Here is a 20325-nt window from a genome sequence, read left to right as displayed (position 1 = left end):
TCAAGAAAATTGCATTGCGCATAAATGGGTCATAAACGGGTTAATGGGTCAATTTGGGTCGGATCATTTATGACTCGACACAAACCCGACCTGACCCACCCATTTGACAGGTCTAAGCTGAAGCTATATCCTTTTTGTGCTGAATCTTCCTCTAGTTACATACTTTATTGAAATTTATGAGATCATACTGCAGAGACTAAGTAAAATATCTGTAAGTCTATATCAAAATCTACAAGAAAGTTGATACTGAGTCTACATATAGATAGGTGGAAACCTGATTTAAGCATGATGCTCACAGTATACTCGATGTTATATGGAGATCTGCTAACACGTTGAATACCAAATTTGTGCAGAGGAATTAAACAAAAAGAAGTGGATATCGAGAATTTTTCAAAACCATCACTTTTGTCAGAAATTTTAGCAAGAGCTCATATGTCAATAAAATGAGACTGAGATTTATTTCATCTATGTTGAACTTGACAGCCACATGTTTTTCAGATAAGGACGGGGCATAGCCGATGCAACGGACTGAAGAGGTCTCTCCAACCAGGATGGTCAGGCGAAGTGCTTTATTTTCTTTTTTTGTTAATCTGTAATTTGATATTAGTCATAGTATTGACAGCTTCCTCTATCTTCCTTCATATTAAGTTTGTATTGGCATGCGTCAAGTTCTTTTGACTGCTTAAAAGTTGCACGAGAGTTTGCCGCTTTGGTGTTAGTATCTAACATGCTACCATTGTCTTTTATTAAAGTTCAGATGACCTCTCACAAGGCGTCGTGTAAACTCGATTTCCATATGAGAACCGGCATGCTCCAAGTTATCATGGTTCGCATTTGTCCTCATACAACAATGTTGTCCCGGCCTAATTTACTAGTAGAGATAACAATTACACAATAGACATCTAATTAAAGAAAAACATGACATTGAATAGACTCTCTGCATGATGGCTCAATGAAATGCCAAAAAGATATTATTGCACATAGCATGATCAGGTTTTGTAAAGGCTTAGTTCTATAAGCAACATATACAGCTGGATAAAACAATGTTATCTCAAATTCTCAACACAGAGCAACCGACCATTAGAGTTGAAAATTGTTAATGTATGAGAAAGGGTGACTGGGTCATAAGCAACAGAAGGCCATTCAATACCTAATGGCCTGGCCGAAAAAGGGCCACAAACCATACGACTCAGTAGTGCGAGGACCAGTTCGCAGCACTCCCAACTCTAGGCATGCTGGACTCCTTCTTAGTCTCCGCGTCCACTTTGAATGTGGCGCCGCACACTTGGCCAGAGCTGTCCACCCTAGGAACCGGCTTCACCTCATTCGGTGGGTGCTCATAACTCCTCAAACCTTTGGAGCTGGTAAAGAAGCATCCTGAGTAAAAAAAAAGCCAACATTAAATGTGAACGATTTGGAGCTGGATAACCATCGGAAGAGCAACATTGCAGGTGAAAATGCACATGTCAAAACATGCATACAAGTAAAGAACACCATTTTAACCTTAGATTATAAATTTAGGTTCGGAACCATTCTTTCCATTACCCAACAACATAACATTCTTCCCTGAGCTCTGCTTAATATCAGCAGAACTCATCCCTCCCTACTTTTCACGTTCCAATGCTCAGACAAATCTCCAGTGACGCTGCATTAATGATCCGTGAAAATAATTACCTTTAGGAAATGGTGCAACAGTTTCCCATAGCCCTTCTTCATGACTTCTACATCATTCAAGAGAACAAGATTGCCTTTGGAATCACTTCCCCAGAAGAAAGGGAAACTTCTGTCAACATCCTGTATGATTAAGAGGACATAGAGGATTAGATAGATCGCAGAAGGAGGGAGAGATAGAGATATTTAAGAATGAAACCATGAAAATCATTATTACTTACAACCGCCAGAAATGTGGTTTTTGGAGGGCCGTCGAAGAGCACAAACGCAAACTTTCCGGTGACGTCTCATACAACTTGATCAGCAGGGTAAGGCCTCTGATCTCCCTGAGTTCTATAAGCTTCTATGACAGTAATGATGTCATTGGCAGTCTTGTTCAATCCATATTGCTGCTTGAGAAGAGCAACATCCTCTGGGTGTCCTTGAAACAAGCAGAAGATGTCATCGCAAACGATCATGCCACAGAGGGTAACTCGTCAAATATCTATACAATAACCGGAAGAAAGAAAGCTTCTTATTTTGAATATTGACCAGAACATGTTGAAAGAGATTGTTCTTATTTAGATCGTATTCATTAGAAGATAATCCAGAACACATCAGTGTACCAAATAAAATTAATAGCTCTTTTTTGTATTTTGTTAAATTGGAAAAAACGACCCATATAATTGACTACATTAGTCTGACCTCAGCAGCGTCTGCACATGATCCTCCCAAGAGATTTTGCTAATACAGATCACCATGGTATCTGCAAAACAACCACAGTGAATGAGCTAGGGCACAAGAAAAAGATGTTGGGAAGAGAACATAGAACAATCGCTGAAAATGCAGAGGAATATGATTGTGGAACGCTATGATTGTTGGTCATTCTCGTGCAAAGAATAGTGCATTTTCATTCACAATTTGTTTGGTAAGTCACTCAAGTGCAAAAATAAGCAAACTTTTTGGGCATCAAGCAGAGTTGAAAATATGTCATCAGTATAGCAAGAGACAGCACCGTGAACATTTCGTCCTACAGATGCCAATCTTTCACCTTCAATGGCTGGTTTCAGACATTTATGTGAAAAATTTCCATGAGGAAAATCAGTTTGTATTAAGCATCGAATTGAGGAAACTGACTTCAGATGGACGAATGAATTGCGGCAGTTAGCAAATGAAAGCGAAAGTTGGATTGATTTTACTTCATTGGATCCAAACCCAATCAATCTTGATGAGAGCAATTTCTTGGATGAGGGGACAATAGTCGCCAGTGAGTTTTGAGCATCGATCTTTCAGAATCTCACATCTAGATATGAGCAATAGTTGGAGGGAGGGAGGGAGGCCATCCTCTGGCAAGTACCTCAACTTCGGGCAATCTTCAATCCATAAACGTTGGAGAGAGGAGAGGTGGTTGTGAAGACTGCTTGATACTCTTTCCACGTTCCTCGTATCTGTCAAGTTAAGAGAGGTTAGAGAAGAAGGAAAGAGAAGACTCCACGCATCCTCGTCCTCATAAGGAAAACACACCTTCTCTCTGAATTCGCTTCCAGAGAAAGTTGGTTGTTCGCATCACAACTGGAAGCCAAGCCCTCGATGAACTTTTAGGCGGTAATAGACTTTTTTTTGCAGATTATGTATATTATTCTTCATTTGTTTCAGCAAAAACAACTTTCTCTGGTTCGGCAATGTTAAACAGGTGGTATTGAATCTCTAACAATTACAGAAGCACTTGGCGAATTTCGGTGAGAAGCACAGTCCAACAACGTTACCTTTGATGAACTTTTACTTGCTTTTGTTATTTGGTTTTGAATCTCCCACAAACTCATGCATCCGTTAGAAGATCTTATCCTATTTAGCCCTTTGATGGTTGCTCATTGAAAGACAGCAATTTGGGGACGGCACTAAGCTCATACTGATTCGTGCAAATTAGTGATACATAAGAGTAGCTGCAGTCCATGAGTTAGGAAGAAGATGATTTTTTGACGACTTTGTCTTTGATTTATTTGTTTCGGTCGGAGTTGATCCAGGCGGTGATGTATTCATATTAGACCCAAGAGAAACCTGCAAGTGGGCATGCTCTGGCTCTTGTAGCCACAATTAGGTTGATGTTTAGGAAAGGCAAAGGTGAGTAGCGCGTCTGCAAGGTGTTTGATGGCCCAAACCTACCCGAAGCTGAAGCTATATCCTTTTTGCACCAGATCTTCGTCTAGCTATGTACTTTACTCCATTGAATTTTACCCGATTATACTGCAAAGACCAAGTAAAATATCTCGGAATTTATATCAAAATATGTGAGAAAGTCGATACCGAATCTTTATATGGATAGGTGGAGTCTTGATTTAAGCATGATATTTACAGTATACCTAATGTTGAATGGAGATCCATGAACGTGTCAAATATGAATATTGTGTGGAGGAATTAAATAAGAAAGTGGATGTCGAGAGTACTTCCAAGCAGGACTGGTTGATTAGCTATGCAGCTTGTGCTATGTATATGATGCACATCTATCATTACCATCACTTAATTTCACTCAGAAAATTTGGCGAGAGCTCATCATGTCAATAAGAGAAGACTGAGACTTGTTCCATGTGTGTTAGACTTGACGAACACGTTTTTCAGATAACACCAGGAGGCATGGCCGCTGCAAAGGACTAAAGAGGTCCCTGCAAGCAGAACAATAAGATCAGGCACTAAAAATGATAATGAAAGAGGGTGCCATGTCTGGACGGGCGGGCGGAATGGATGAGCAAAGGGTGCCATGGACTGAGGAAGATCCCGAGTCTCATCTAAGACAACTAAATGCACCCCGAGGTTCTGCCAAGGAACTGGGGGACCTTCTTGAGCACAGGATAGGCAATTGAGAGATAGAGCTAGCCTATTCCCTTTTTTGTTGATCTGCAATTTGATATTAGCTGAGTATTGACAGCTTCCCTCTTTCTTCTTTTTCCTATTAAGTTTGTATAGGCACGTGTCAAGTTCCCGTTGACATCTTAGAAATTGCAAGATTGACTGCTGCTTTAGCCCCAATCTCTAACATGCTATCATTGTCTGTTATCGAAGTTCAGATGATCCTTCATAATGTGTCGGGTTAACTCGATTTCCATATGAGAACCAGCATGCTCCAAGTTACTTTGGTCCACTTTTTTCCTCATTTAACAACTAGTAGAGATAACAGCATTACAATAGACATCTAATTCGAAAAAACGTAACATAAGAAAAATTGCATGATGGCTAACTGAAATGCCAGAAAGATATTATTGCACATGATCAGGTTCTTTAAAGGCTTGGTTTTATAAAAAACATGTACAGCTGCATAAAACGTCATCTCAAACTCTCAACATAGAGCAACCGACCATTAGAGTTGAAAATTGTCAATATATGAGAAAGGGTGACTGGGTTATAAGCAATAGAAGGCCATTCAATAACTAATGGCCTGGCCAAAAAAGGGCCATAAACCATAAGACTCAGTAGTGCGAGGACCAGTTCGCAGCACTCCCAACTCTAGGCATGCTGGACTCCTTCTTAGACTCCGCATCCACTTTGAATGTCGCACCGCACACTTGGCCAAGCTGTCCACCCTAGGAACCGGCTTCACCTCATTCAGTGGGTGCTCATATCTCCTCAAAACCTCCAGAGCTAGTAAAGAAGCATCCTGAGTGGAAAAGAAGGCAATGTTTAGAGGTGAACAGTTTGGTGCTCGAAAACCATTGGAAGAACAACATTGTAGGTGAAAATGCACACGTCAAAACACGCATACAGATAAAGATTGCCACTTTAACCCTAGATCAACAAGTTAGATTTGAAACCAATTTTTCCAACTCATGCCAAAGCTTATGCATCTTTACTTCCTATAAGTCTTCCAATATGTTGTTACCCAACAATGCAACATTCTCCTGTGAACTCTGCTTAATATCAGCAGAGCTCATCCATACTTACTTTTCACATTTCAATGTGCGGAGTAAACTCCAGTGAAGCTGCATCAATAATCCCTGAAAATGATTACCTTTCGAGAATGGTGCAAAGGATTTCCCACAGCCCTTCTTCACAACTTCTGCATCATCCGAGAGGACAAGATTACCTTCAGAATCACTTCCCCAGAAGAAAGAAACACTTCCATCAACATCCTGCATGATTAAGACAAGAGAAAGGATTAGATAGATCTCAGGTGGAGGGAGAGATTGAGAGAGATATTCCAGAATGAAACCAATGAATAAAGTCCAACAAAAATCAGTTTGATCTAACCATTGCCTCTCTAAACAATGAAATCAAGAATCTTTGTTTTTTTAGAGCGACCGTTACTATTATTTTTTCTAAAGCTACCATTATCAAGAGATGGACTGGGTATTTGAATAGAAGAAAGATGAACTTTAATTTTTGACCAGGCAATCAGTTTTTAAAAGGGTTTTGATCTGCAAGTTCATTCATAATTTAGCTGTTAAATTCGCACATTCAAAACCTCTGTTTTCAATCTATTCTTCCATCTACACAATAAGTGTTATAAGAAGAAAGAAAGCTTCTTATTTTGAATATGACCTGAAAATGTTGAAAGGATATTATCTAACCAATTCACATACAGAATTTCATTATAGTATTTTTTGGCTAGGGATGGCCTACGATATAGTTGCTAAAAGCAATTCTGTACTTAGAGTTGAAAGTACAAATTTTTTGTTGATCATGAAAATATTATCAAAATTAATTCTCCTGAACAGTGCCAAACAACGAAAATGGGGAAAATATCTTCGTACAGCTAATTTCTCATAAATTATACCAGGACTGCAATCCAGACTCAGTTTTTAAGCTATTGGCAAATGATACTGCATATTCAATGTCAAAGACTTAGACTTGTCCTTCTGCGAACCCTAATCAAATGACACACGTCTGCCGCTGTAAATGTGAGTACATCCTGTATATCAGCAGCAATCGTCTCCTCATCCTTTTTGATTTTCTCTTTGTAGATAAGCCTCATTATATGTTTTGTAAGGTACCGTGACCCCATTGAACCACTCTTGGATGATTAAAAGAACTAAACTTGCCTGATTCAACGAGGACTGAAGTATCTTCTTATGATCCTGGAAATTCCCATGGAAAGGCACCACCTTGCCTTGAGAAACCACCCAGAGCTCGTCCATGCTTCCAGATATTACATGCTCATTGTGACTAACCTGCAAATCAAGGTGAAAAGAGGGCTATTATATGTGAAGACGATAGATCATTGGTCAAATTGAAGTATTTAGGCAAGAAAATCAATCTCACCATCAGAATTCCTCCTTGGAACAAGACCAGACCTTGAATGAGCACCTCAACTGCATTCAAATCCTACAGTTTGGGATAGTAAAAAACGCATAATCATACTCATCAATCCTTAGACAAGAAACTAGCAATTTACAAATATAACACTTTAGTAGTCACTGGTCATTAAAGCAGAACTTAAAGTCCACATTTATAAACAAAGAGATTTCCACATAAATTATGTGCAAAGCCCAATACTGCCTATAGGCACAGATATCTGAACTACTCGGTATTATAAATTTCTGTAATACAAAAACACTGATCAGGCTAGCATAACTATTCTATTCCCAATATTTTGCAAGTTGGAACTATTACATTGGTTTCCATTCCATTATAAGTTAGATGTATGGTGACAGAGGCTCCCTGAAGCTGTGATCACTGATTGCTGCTTCTGTATTTTCAATGTAAAGACCATATTCCAATAAGTTCAATTAGTGCAAGACTATAACAAGCTAACTGAAATAGTAACATAAGTCACAAGGTGGAGAAAAATGAGTTAAACTTACCAGATGATTGGATGGCTTGTCACGCAAAATGCAACTCTGCTTTTCTGACCACCTATTTATATGGTCAAAGCACCATGTTATATTTGCAATAACATCCAAAAAGCCTAAGAGAAAGTACAAAGTGAACCGCAATTCAGATTACACATTAACTAACCTCTAATGGAGCCTCACAATGTCATACGAAAATTGCTTCAACAAAAAATTTACAGATCCAACAGTAGCAGAGAGGGAGGAGATGTATCAGACAAGGTATACATTGGTTGAAGTGCAAGATTTCCAGTTACACCAAAGGAACACAAGTGGGCTCGAAGCTTTTGTTCCGGAACTCCCTGCAGGAAGAATGCCACATAAGAAGGTATTTTCAGACAAAATGACAAAATGTATGATGAAATCTTACTGCGCGGTGGAGTAAACGCAAACAACCGATACTTTAAAGAACTGAATAGATTTGCCCCAGAGCTCACTACTGGCAATGCAAACCCAGAGGCAGGCAGCATATCGTTACATTCTCAACCAAATAAGCATGAGTATATTGGCTAAAAATTTCTAGCATGCTGTAAGTGATAGTTCCTAACCCAACAGAGATCAAGACCCAAACGGAAGGTGGTTTATGAATATCGATCCTATCATGAATTGGAGTTGTATTGAAAGCTTGGAGCCATGAGCTGCCCCAGACAGACTGCTTCACACTACGAAGGATCATTGTTAACGAAAAGAAGGTTCTCGATGATAAAGAAAACCATAAAAAAGAAAAAAAAAACAGTATCCGCTTCCATATAACTAATCGTGTTTTTAGATTTTGAGAGAGATTATTCTTATTTAGATCATAATCACTAGAGGAAAATTTAGAACATATCAATCCACCAAATAAAATTAAACGCTTCTACTTTTTCTGTAAATTGCAAAAAATGAGACATAACATTCACATACTAGGAAGAGGATAGTGCTGTCAAAATTGGGATCTGGATCCCCCATTCTTCTTACTGCATTTGCTTATAAGCATCGAATTGAAGTGCAGAAACGAAATTGATTCGATGCTTTCAAGACCAAAGGACTTACCCGAACCCATACAAATCTGACCGTAGATGGAAGAAGGAACCGCGGCAGTCAGCAAATGAAAGCGAAAGTGGATCGATTTCACTTCATGTGAGACATCTCCACGGGAAAGTATCATTTGGTATTAAGCATCGAATCGAGGAAGCAGAAATGGAAATCGATGCCTCCAAAAACCATAAAACTCACCCGAACCCTAGGAAACCCACTGTACATGGCCGAATCAATTCACCAGATCTGATGGTTATCAATGTTGATGCTCGGGATGTCTTGGATGAGGGGCCAATAGTCGCCACCGAGGTTTGAGCATCGATCTTTCAGAATCTCGCATCCATATATCTCCAATCGTTGGAGGGAGGGAGGGAGGCCATCCTCTGGCAAGTACCTCAACTTCAGGCAATCGTAAATCCCTAAATCTCGGAGAGAGGAGAGATGGTTGCAAAGACCGCTCGACAGTCTTTCCAAGTTCTTCATCTCTCTAATGAGAAGATAGGTTAGAGAGGAAGGGAAGAGAAGACTCCAGGCATCCTCCTCCTCCTCGTTCTCCTCCGAAGGAAAACTCACCTTCTCTCCCTCCCCTCCCATGCTCCTTCCGTCAATTCGCAGTATCTCGAGGGAAGTGAGCATGTGTAGGCCCCATTCTCTCATTGGCTGCTTCAGGTTCTCGCACCCCCAAAGGAAAAACGACCGCAAATCGGGAGGCAAATCCCCTTTGGGGAAGGATTTGATATTTTCACAATTCACAATAAATAGAAACCGGAGGGAAGTAAGACGATGCCACTCATTTGGTAGTGACTTTATCTTCGGGCACATAAAAAGTTTAAGGCTCGATATGGACATGGGAAGGGGAGGAAAGTCCTCCACCTCCAATTCTGGACAGCAATTTATATCCAATTCAGTGAGATTTTTACAGCTAGCAACGTTACAGTTGGTGATAGACTTTATCTTTGGACATTCACTGAGAGCGAAATATGACAGGGTGAGGGGAAGGGGAGGGAAGTCCTCTATCTCCAGTGCTGGACAATTAAATATACTCAAACGAGTGAGATGGGCGAGCGTGCGAAGACACTGGGGTAGGCTTCCCAGATTCTTACAGTCGGAAATAACCAAAGATTTCAGCGATTCTACTTCGGTGATCTCTTCCAGTGACTCGAGTCCCTCGTACTCCCAAATATAAAGTTTCCTCAGAGCAGCAAGTCTACCCTCGGCAAACGGAAACGATATCCGAGAATCTTGATTACGAATCTCCAGGTATTCAAGTTGTGACATCGTGTTATTGCTGTCGGGGTCGTCTGGAGGAATGGTTGGTCCCATGATTTTTGGACAATTCGAAATGCTCAAACGTCTAAGTGCATGCATCTTGCTTGGAAGCCTTTCTAAACTCGTGCAATCCGTCAATTCCATCCATTCAAGGTTGCACAAGAGCTCTATCTCTCCTTCTCCCGCCACAAAAGATGTGAATCGAGGACAATGTTGGATGACTACACTCTGGAGGCAAGTAAGTTTTCGTGTTTCATTTCCATCTTGCCACAAGTAGGTTAGCTTGTCACAGCCTCTTATATTGAGCTCCTTTAGCTTATGCATGCAGCTCATAAACCCAGGATCAAAGCAAACAAGCTCCTCAATATCTAGAACTTCGAGAATGGTTAAAGAAGTTAGTTCGACTAAGCTCTCAAAGATCTCCTTGTTACAACTCACAAGGTATAACTCACGGAGAGATGGAAGACAAACCATACTGGTTGATTCATTCAAACGCGGGCAATCACCAATTTCGAGCTTTATGAGATGATCAAGTCGACAAGGCAATGTCCCCATTAACGCACGACAGCTCCGGACAACAAGATGCTGAAGATAGGAGAATGGTACTTCATTTTCTTGGCCTTCGGCATAAGGAGACCAATCTTTCCATGCCGACATCTGATCAAACTTCAAAATTGTTAAGGATGGAAAAGGGCGTTCAATTCCGTAAAATTCAGAGCCTATCACGCTTACTGCATTTAAACCTTCAAGAGATAATTCTCTAAGTGAAGGTAGCTGTCCAAGTGATGGCAGCGATTTAACATTAGGACAGCCACGCAAGCACAAAGACACTATCTTAGAGTAAGATGGATCACCTAACCATGAAGGAAATAGTCCACCACCATAGTACGAGATGGTGAGATTTTCAAGATTAGTGTGAGGTCGTAGAGCGCGAAGCACTTGTTCTTCGCGCTCATCATTTCGGAGATTTCCAAAATCTTCATCCCAAAGCAAGATTAAGTTGCTGAGGTCCTCCTTTCCCAACAAATTAGCATCTCTAACTTCTTTCACCTTTTGCAATTCAGATACGATTAACCCTCCTTGAAGATGCGGCAAGTTCTTTAACTCCTTTAACTGTGACCCTTTCTCTAGTGCTACCACAAATTTGGACAAGATAATAAGATTCTTCAAATTACCGATACTCAATGGCATCTCTTTTAGACTCTCTGTATCCCTAATGTCAAGAAACTGTAAGCTAACCAAATTTGTGATATCCGGAGGCAACATAGTAAGGCGCTGACAACCTCTTAAGATCAAAGCTTGTAATTTGCACAAGCCACCAATTGACTCGGGTAGCCTTATGATGTTAGTGTACGAGAGATTAAGATATCGGAGATGTTTTAAATCACTAACACAATCCGGTACCTTTATGATGTTACAATGACATAACGACAACACCCGCAAGTACTTCGAGTTTGTTAGCAACTCATGCAGCGCCTTGTTGGAAATAGAGAAATTACTTGAACCCGCACCAATTCCAACACGCAATACCATTAAACTTCTTAGTATCTTCATTCCGTCATATGCTCTCAAGCATCTTGATGTAACATACCGTGATGAGATGAATGATGCATAAAGAGCTTTCTTATCAAGAGAGGCATCATGTTCATCATCCCCCGGTTGAGACTCCCCAGAGGTAAAGCACGTCCCACCCGCAATCGACTTTGCTAGGTCATTCAAAAGATCGTGCATCGAAAACTTAGATGTGTTAACACTAGATTGTTGAAAAAAGGATCTAGATACTAACTCATCGAAGTAATTCCGTCCTGGTCTCAAGATATTCTCATTTGCTTTTCGTCCATCTACAAAGCCCATTGCTATCCATAAGAGCACCAGCTCATCCCTCTCAAATTCGTAGTCCTTGGGAAATATTGCACAATAAGCAAAACATCTCTTCAAATAAGAAGGAAGATGGACATAGCTCAATTTCAAAGCTGGGAGAACCTCATCATTTTTTTCCATCGTTGCCTCCCATATTCTATCATTTAAGATAGCTTTCCATTCGTCGGGATTCTCTTTGTTACGTAAGAGGCCACCCAATATCTTCGCTGCCAAAGGTAAACCTTTACATTTTGCAGCTATTTTCTTGCCTACTGTTTCAAGATATGCATGCCTCTCAAAATTTCTTTCTCCCAGAGCATGCTGGGCTAATAAGCTTGTACAGTTATCAAGGGACAACTCCTTCAAAGTATATGGAGAAGCTCCTGTTATGTAAGCAACAGGAAGGTTGCGCGCTGTGACAATGATCTTGCTTCCCTTAGCCCCTGCTTCGAATGGCTTTAGGAGGACAGTCCATTCTTCATACTTCTCATTCCAAACGTCGTCTAGAACCACAAGAAGCTTCTTTTCGGCTAGACTGTCCTTTAACTTAACTTGAAGCCCGTTAAGATCTTCGCCCTCGGATGGCAACCCGGTGACGGACCGCAAAATAGTCTTTGTTATGTCAAGAACATCAAAAACATCTGAAACACAAACCCATGCTCTCCTCTCGAAACAGCTTTTCACTTTGTCATGATTATACAATCGTTGGGCCAAGGCCGTCTTGCCAACACCGCCCATCCCAACTATGGGGACAATGCTCAGAGTGGCATCGGAATTTTGAACGTCACTGATCAATAGTTCGAGTATCCTTGCTTCTTCCTTCTCCCTGCCAAAAAAATGAAGCTCCGATAGAGAAGTGCTGGGGAGCCTTTTGTTGGTGTAGTTGGATCTGTCCACAACATTCTCTCTCAAGCTTAGAGGAGCCTTCTTGGTGACAATATCTTCAAACCTTCTCTTGATCTCATGTACCTTAGGGTCAGACACGAGCAAGCGCGGTCGGCTTAAGAAAGAGAACTTCCTTTTCCATCGACCTCTGCTTGTGTTGGATTCTTCCTCCGACTTGGCACGAGCGGCTTCAATCTCGAACTCTTCAAGCAAGTGTTCCATGTCATTGGCCAAGTCCCTAACATCGTCCAGCCACAACTTCACCAGATGGTCACCGCTGAGTTGCTTGTCCTCTACAGCATCCAGCAATGCATTGATTTTGACTAGCATCCCCTTCCACTCATCGAGGATGATGGTGCTGGTTCCTTCCCGTTGCACATAATCCAATGCCAGAGAACTCAACTTGTCAAAGAGGACTTGAAAGAAGGAACCCAAAAAGATCTCTCCAATGTCCATGGCGAATCAGTCACTGTAGAGAACAACAAAGGTTATGGAGAACCAAAGTGATAGTGAGCTAATGGAGAGAGAAAGCTATAAAGTCCGGAAAGACCAAGACTTTCTCCTGCCAAAAAGATGCAACAGCGGCCAAGACTTTTAAGGATGCACATCAGAGGTTAGATGACAAATCAAAGTAAAATAAGTTTTGTCCACAAGTGCTTGTTTCGTAATATTTAGAGAATATTCCCAGAGATTTTACTGGATATCATGTGCCTTCTTTGTCTGGAGAGTGAAGCAAAAGTGAAAAACAGCTCACGGGAAAGAAACTTCAATAGACTCCAGGAAAACCCAGACTTTGCATAATGCAAATTGGGGTTTGTTGCTTCACTTTACACATCCCTCCTGTTCCGACCCCAAGTGAATGTCTCTTCTTTCTTTATTAGTGGAACTTTCACGCGTTACATGTCTTTGCTTAAAATTGACGATACTATAATTTTTGTCCAACTCTTTTCCGGTGCATTCATATCGTGATTTTTGCTTCATTTATCTAGAATTATGTCTAGAGTTTCACGTATCTTTTCAAATTTAAGTTCAATAAAAGAAAAAAGCAAAGAGAAAAACTAAAATGAAAAAAAAAGCGAAAAACTAAAAAAGAAAAAAATGCAGGGATGGGGCAAAAGAGCACCGGCATCCCACGGCCTCTGCCGTGCTGATGCCGTAAGGACTGCCGCTAGGGTGACATTTCCAATGTCGCCACCTTATAGTCACCTTCGTAGACAATATTATTGTTGAGATATTATTCTTAGAGCGGTTTAGGAGTTAGGGCTAATGATACCGTAAGTACCTAAACTTTTGTTCATTTTCTAAACTTTTTTTGTTGTTCAATGAAGTACCTCAAATTTTCAAATTTGGCTCACTTTAAGGCATCCGTTAAATAAATTGTCATGCTATATGATTTTGTTGACATGACTTGCTCACTCAATATAAGTTAAGCATAACAATTGACGTGGCTCGCTTAACCAGCGGATTGGGTGATGAGGAGAGAGAGAATGTGTGTGTTCATTTAAATGATCTTAACGTTCAATATGTCTCGGCTAATGTGCAACATCTCAAAATATCATATCGGATGCCCGTGTGGACAATTAATGGCTATTTAGCAACGTTATCGTCATATCAACATTTTCCGTCCACGGTTTTGACTAAGGTCTTGACCCATTGAACAAAAAAAAAACTTTAGACACTTGATTACAAAAAAAGAGTAATAGTTTGGATACTTGTGTGTCAATATCCAAGAATTTGTCATACGTTGATTGGTCCAGATTCAAATCTCAAACGTACTTTTGTTTACGTGATATTTGTCCTACAAATTCATCCCCTGGATTCATGCTTGGTCTCACTTTAATAATATCTGTATTAAGATTTGTCGTTCTGTCATGTAAAAGAGAATAGGAAAAAGTTTTGTTAATCTCACGCCATTGCAAAAAGATTTCAGTGGCTAAAATGTTAAGCACACTTGGAGACTATAAAGTTCTTAATGTTAATTTCTTTTGATTTTCTTCTCGAATAATTTCGATCACAAAAATTTGAAAAATAAAGTTTTATTCTTGCCCACTTTTTTGGCCAATTCCATTGCTTTCCCTTTGATCTCGTCACCCAAATCAACAAAAGGATATATTTAAGCCTAAGAATTTTCTTTTCTTCCACTCGAAATATTTTAATGGATTATCAAGCATTTCATTGAAGATAGAATTTTTGTATGTACTCGATTTTCTGTCGGTTGGACATTTGTTAATAAATAATATTATTATCACACGTAACTGTTTAGGCATACATAATTTAAAACTTTCCTATGATTTCTTTTTATTCATTTGAAGACATTCGTACATTTAAATGTTCTTTATTTGTCTGTCGGGTCTACCAAATACAACTAATTTGCCTAATAGTGTTTTTTTTGTAGATAATAGTTCGTATATATTTTTTGTAAGCCAATAAATGTTTCTTGATTTTCTTCGTCATATATTATTACAAGGCGATCATTAATGATAGTTGTAAAGTCATGAGATAATTATCCAAAATATCCTAAACCTATTATACGATGGCCAGTTTAATCCTAAACATTTCAATTTGACCAATTTAGTCATAAACTTTTGAAGATTTGCCAATATAGTCCTTCCAGCTAATTTTAGCCTAAAGTCGCTGATGTGGATGTCGGCGAACCTCCGTAACATGATCACAAATTCAGCATGTTCCGGCCAAAAAGGATTACATTGGCAAATCATCAAAAAATTTATGACTAAATTGGTTAAATTGAAAAGTTTATGATTAAATTGACCGATGTATAATAGATTTAGGACCTTTTGGATAAATTTTTCCATATATACATGTGTCAATAGTATTGAAGTAGTAATGATGTTTTCTTGGGACAAGACTTTTAGCACTCTGTCATCCATTCAATCTTGGGTGCTTTTCACTTGCACGTAAGTGGTTAAAGGAATGAAAATGAAATACTTTTTGTCCACAGGTGCTTGTTTCGTAATATTCGGAGAAAATTTCTAGAGACTTTACTGGATACCATGAGCTTTTTTTGTCTAGAAAGTGAAGCAAAAGTGAAAAAAAGCTAACGGGAAAGAAACTTTAATAGATTCCAGGAAGACCAAGACTTTGGCTGCGTGAATGTCTCGGTTATCATTACCAAGGGTGTGCAAAAGAATCGGGAACCACCCGAATCGCCCGAGACTGCCCCGAAACCGATCGATAGTTCCTAAGGGAATCGATCCGGTTCCCGGTTCTAGGTGTGTAACCACCCACCCACCCACTCGGACCAGATCAGTAATATAATAATAATATATAATATTTTATTTATTTAATTTTTAACTTAAAAAAAGAAAAAATCATAAATCCCTAAACTAAACCTAATTCGCTTGACGTTCATAGCCTCACATTGAGCCGAGAAACACATTCTTTCGCTTTCGCCTTACTCTCACTCTCTCACTCTTCTCGGACGATGCTCACCTCACCGTCTTCGACTCTCCGTCTCCGTCTCCGTCTCCGTCCTTGGCTAATGGGACCGGTTTCATGGACCCACCCGGGAACCAGATCGGACCGGCAGTCCGGTTCCCGGGTGGATCCATAGAACCAACAGGCGGTTCCCAATTACAATTTTTTGGAACCGGTCCCTAGTGGGCGGTTTTCGATTCTAGGATGGGAACCGCCTACCCGGACCATGCTCACCCCTAACCATTACTAGCAACACTTCCATCTTGGTTATCATTGCTAGACAAACAAGCTCAAGATATCATATCGAACGCCAATATGGACATTTAATAGCTATTTAACAGCGTTAGTGTCGTGCCAACGTTTTCCATTTGCAATTTTAACGAAGACCTCACATTGACCCACACTTGAAAAATTGAGGTAATTCATTGAACGAAAAAAGAAAGTTCAAGTACTTGATTGCGAAAGGAATTATAGTTCAAGTACTTATGATGTCATTGTCCCGAAAAGTTTATCATACAATGGTTAGTCTAGGTTCAAATCTCAAACATAGTTTTGTTTAGGCGATACCTTTTCTACAAACTCATCCCCTCGATTCATTGCTCGGTTTCACTTTATTAATCATAAAACAAATGGCATCTTCTTCTGAAAATCCTAGCTATTCTTAGCATGATATTGGGGATTTTCTCTTGTAAGATTATTCATTCTTCCATGTGAAAGAGAACAGGAGATAGTTTTGTTAATTTCATGCGCAAAAAAAAAATTATTGGCTAAATGTCGAGCACATTGGGAGACTACAAAGTTCTCAATGTCGATTTCCTTTATATTTTCTTCTTGGAACCATTTGATCATAAAAAATTGGAGCTGTACACTTGAAATATTTGAGTGGATTATCAAAGATTTGATTGAAGTTCTTTGTAATTGGAAATTATATTAATCATATTATCATGTAATTGTACGGGCACACATAATATAAAATTTTGCTAGCATTTCTTAACCAATTACAACGATATTGCCTATATAATATTTTTTTGTAGATAATTTATTCCCTCTCTTACATCTACTCTGACCCGCAAGATACAAAATTGATACTACAAGGAACATATCGGACGCCAATGTAGACAGTTAACGGCTATAAATACTATTTTTTCATAAGCCAAGAAATATTCTCTGATTTTCTTTGTCATGTATTACTACTAGGAGACTATAAATGATAGTTGTAAATTTATATACCCATGTCAAAAGTATTGAAGTACTAGTGATCTCATCCATTTAATTTTGGTGCTTTTCACTGGCTTTATGGTAAGTCTTGTATTTGCTTTTTTTTTAACTTTCAATAGTCAATTAAAATCGACATTGCTTGCAGTTGAGGCCTCTACGGACCAAATTAGATATGGTTCAAGAATGCCAAGTTCTAAGGTTTGAGTAATATTTAGAAACAATCAACCACAGATACAGTTCATTTTGTTCTGATTCCTAATTTTTAATTACATGTAATCTTAAAATATGTGCGCAATTACCATATGTCTACGTCTGTGCGTAGCACATGTATGAACATTAGTAATCTAACAAAATTTCATATTTCATAATTAATTGACCTCATTAATTGGGTTCAAATCGAGATAGATTTTAGATCAAATCATCTGTTTTTTTAATCAATAACTTTTAGGAAAGGGAAAGTAAATAATTGATAGGGCTCATTAGGGAGGAGTGTACAACTTTACATATATATATCCTAATAGAGTCTACACATCGGCTTATAATCAGTGTGTATTTATTTTATAAATTGAATCTTTCAATTTAGGAACTCATGAGCAACAGTTAAAATAGTCTAGAACTTGTTGAATTTTTCCTATCTTTTTTATTAGTTCTATCTTATTTAAAGCAGAAGTGAGCTCATCAAGAGAGAAAACTATTTAGTCCAGGAAGACCAAGACATTCACCTACCAAAAACATTAAACAAAGATCAAGACCATGGCTTCTTCTTTTTCTTTTTCTTTTTTTTGCATCCGTACATTCTCAGTAACCTTATGATTTCAATGTCTTTGCTTTTTGCGTTACTGGTGAATATGCGATCAATGTAGGCCTTTGCATGGTTTTCCTGTTCGTAAGTGTAATGCCTACAGTATAATTTCTAGCAGATTGTGCATTGTTAGTCGTCGATGCCTAACCCTTTTTCTTGTCTAGTGATGAATGAAGCTGGCCACAATTAAGAGGACTGACAAACAAGCATCTTTGTGAAACTTGCCCCGACTGAAATAAATATTCACGATCCACCTCACAATGGCATCTTACTTTCTATTAGACATCTACAAGTCATCAAAGATAGCTAACTTTGACTATTCGATAAGGAGAATAGAAACACGTGCTTTGGGCTAACAAGAAAAAAAGTCGGGTAAACCGACGAATCCATGAAGCAAGTTGCTTAATTTTACTCTGGAGATAATAAACGATTCACAAATCACCAACTAATCTATTAAGCAAGTTGCATTGGGCTAATTTTTTCTGTTCAAATGACCACGATTCTCCTATCACGCGATTCACGATCATCAACAACTACTTTAGCACTTCTTCAGCAGATCATTGCCGCCCATTTGTTACAAATTTCTAGCATTGTAGCTGCCACGTAAAAAGCCTATAACTTTAAAAAAAAAAAAACCAACAAAACACTTGGGAAGTTATAAAATTTTGATGAAGATATGCATGCCCTATAAGTTGCTCATGTGAAGAAATATCACCTCTTATCCCCTTTTCGAACGACAGCCAAAAGTCTAGATCTGGAGAAAGAGGAGAAAAGTTGATTTATCTAACTCAAGGACACAATGTGCATCAAAACATAGTCTCTTCAGTCTAATTCAAATTGCTGGTCGTGATAGCATACTCATATAGTACTTTTCATCGGGAAGACCAAGACTTTACTGGATATCATGTACTTTTTTTTTTGTCTAGAAAGTGGGGAAGAAACTGTAACAAAATCTAGGAAGACCAAGACTTTCCAGGACGCAAATTTACTTCAGTGTGTTAAGTAAAAAGAACAATGATAGAGAGATTAAAAATTAATCTTAATGTCCTAATATTAGTATCTAACAAAAATTGAAGTAACAATTTTTTGTTATTAAACTGGACATCAAGTATTTGACATCAACTTTAATCAAGATTATAGATAGGCATGAAATCGGTTTAAGAACCAAAATAATGTTGCTGTTGCTGTTGCTGCCTCTTCTTTTGCTCAAAATATTGCTTTTGCCTCCATTACTAGAAAGATTTCAAAAAGAATAGGTAGTTGCTCTCATTTAATAAATGCAAACCAGATGCTTTAGGTAGAGAAATTATAGCTGCATTAGTTTGAGGGAAAAACAGAGCAAGTAGATAGATGTCTCTTACCTGTTCTAAGTAGACTTCCTGGAGCAGGCTGGTGAACAGGATGAGATCAACGACAGAAATTCAACAAGCACAAGCACTAGGTTTGGACGAGCAAGAGGAGAACACTGTTGAGCAGGGGGACAAGCATGGATTATGGTGAAGCCAAGTGATAATGAGCGAATGGAGCGAGAAAACTATAAAGTTCAAGAAGACCAAGACTTTCACCTACCAAAGAGGTGAAAAGAAGACCAAGACTTTTTAAAGATGCACATAAAAAATTGGAGAAATCGATATAACATACGTTTTGTCCACAAGTGCTCGTAATATTTAGAGAATATCCCCATAGACTTTATTGGACACCGTGTGCTTTTTGTCCGGAAAGATGTGCTTTTTTGTCTCGAAAGTGAAGCAAAAGTAGATAATTTCCACGGGTTACATGTGAAGCAAAAGTGAAGCACTTTCAAGAAAAGAGTGCTGATGGGAAATAAACTTCAATAAAATCCAGGAAGACCAAGACTTTGCAGGACGCAAATATTCTTAGCATGATATTGGGGATTTTCTTTAGTAAGATTATTCATTCTTCCATGTCAAAGAGAACAGGAGATAGTTTTGTCAATTTTATGCCCCAAAAAAAATCATTGGCTAAATGTCAAGCACATTGGGAGACTAAGTTCTCAATGTCGATTTCCTTTAGATTTTCTTCTTGGAACCATGCTATCATAGAAATTGGAGCTTTACACTCGAAATATTTTAGTGGATTATCAAACAATTGATTGAAGATTTATCTGTACTCGATTTCTTTCGATTGGAAATTATATTAATAATATTATCATAAGATGTAACTATACGGGTACACATAACATAAAACTTTACTTGGATTTCTTAACCAATTACAACGATATTGCCAAGATAATATTTTTTGTAGATAATTTGTTCCCACTCTTTGAGAGATAGATGATATCGTCTGGAACGTCTATTTTGACCTGCAAGATACAAAATTGATACCACAAGATACATATCGGACGCCAAT

General features: G+C 38.7%; 2 protein-coding genes across 11 annotated transcripts in view; both read right to left on the bottom strand.

Moving 5' to 3' along the window:
* LOC115676635 (putative disease resistance protein At3g14460) overlaps positions 1-19519 on the bottom strand; it is a 103842-nt gene extending 84323 nt beyond the window's left edge. For 2 of the 6 annotated variants that reach the window (XM_056319019.1, XM_056319023.1), the window contains exons 1-3: positions 19317-19519; positions 18671-18709; positions 8685-12969 (exon numbers count right to left, since the gene is read on the bottom strand). In XM_056319019.1, the coding sequence (XP_056174994.1) occupies positions 8724-12956 (4233 nt within the window). In that variant the 5' untranslated portion in view covers positions 12957-12969; positions 18671-18709; positions 19317-19519 and the 3' untranslated portion in view covers positions 8685-8723. Of the gene's footprint in view, positions 1-8589; positions 13285-18670; positions 18710-19316 lie in introns of those variants that run through there. The other 4 variants (XM_056319025.1, XM_056319024.1, XM_056319020.1 and 1 more) reach the window with 4 other exon arrangements.
* LOC115667865 (uncharacterized) lies at positions 952-8589 on the bottom strand. Of its 5 annotated transcripts, XM_056319050.1 has the most exons (7): positions 8502-8589; positions 7597-7771; positions 7443-7494; positions 6901-6963; positions 6681-6809; positions 5651-5771; positions 952-1377 (listed from the first exon to the last, which is right to left on the bottom strand). In XM_056319050.1, the coding sequence occupies exons 4-7, from the start codon at positions 6901-6903 to the stop codon at positions 1190-1192; spliced, it is 441 nt and encodes a 146-aa protein (XP_056175025.1). In that variant the 5' UTR covers positions 6904-6963; positions 7443-7494; positions 7597-7771; positions 8502-8589; the 3' UTR covers positions 952-1189. The 5 variants fall into 5 exon arrangements, with proteins under 5 accessions (XP_056175025.1, XP_056175029.1, XP_056175027.1 ...); XM_056319054.1 differs by lacking the exon at positions 8502-8589 and having other exon boundaries at positions 6681-6804; positions 7597-8201; XM_056319052.1 differs by lacking the exon at positions 8502-8589 and having other exon boundaries at positions 6901-7021; positions 7597-8200.
* Positions 19520-20325: the final 806 nt, after the last annotated feature.

This window comes from Syzygium oleosum, unplaced genomic scaffold, assembly GCF_021117445.2.
Source record: "Syzygium oleosum isolate NSW1041296 unplaced genomic scaffold, Sole_v2.1 Sole_v2.17, whole genome shotgun sequence".
NCBI lineage: Eukaryota > Viridiplantae > Streptophyta > Magnoliopsida > Myrtales > Myrtaceae > Syzygium > Syzygium oleosum.
This window is presented reverse-complemented; position numbering and strand designations above follow the sequence as displayed.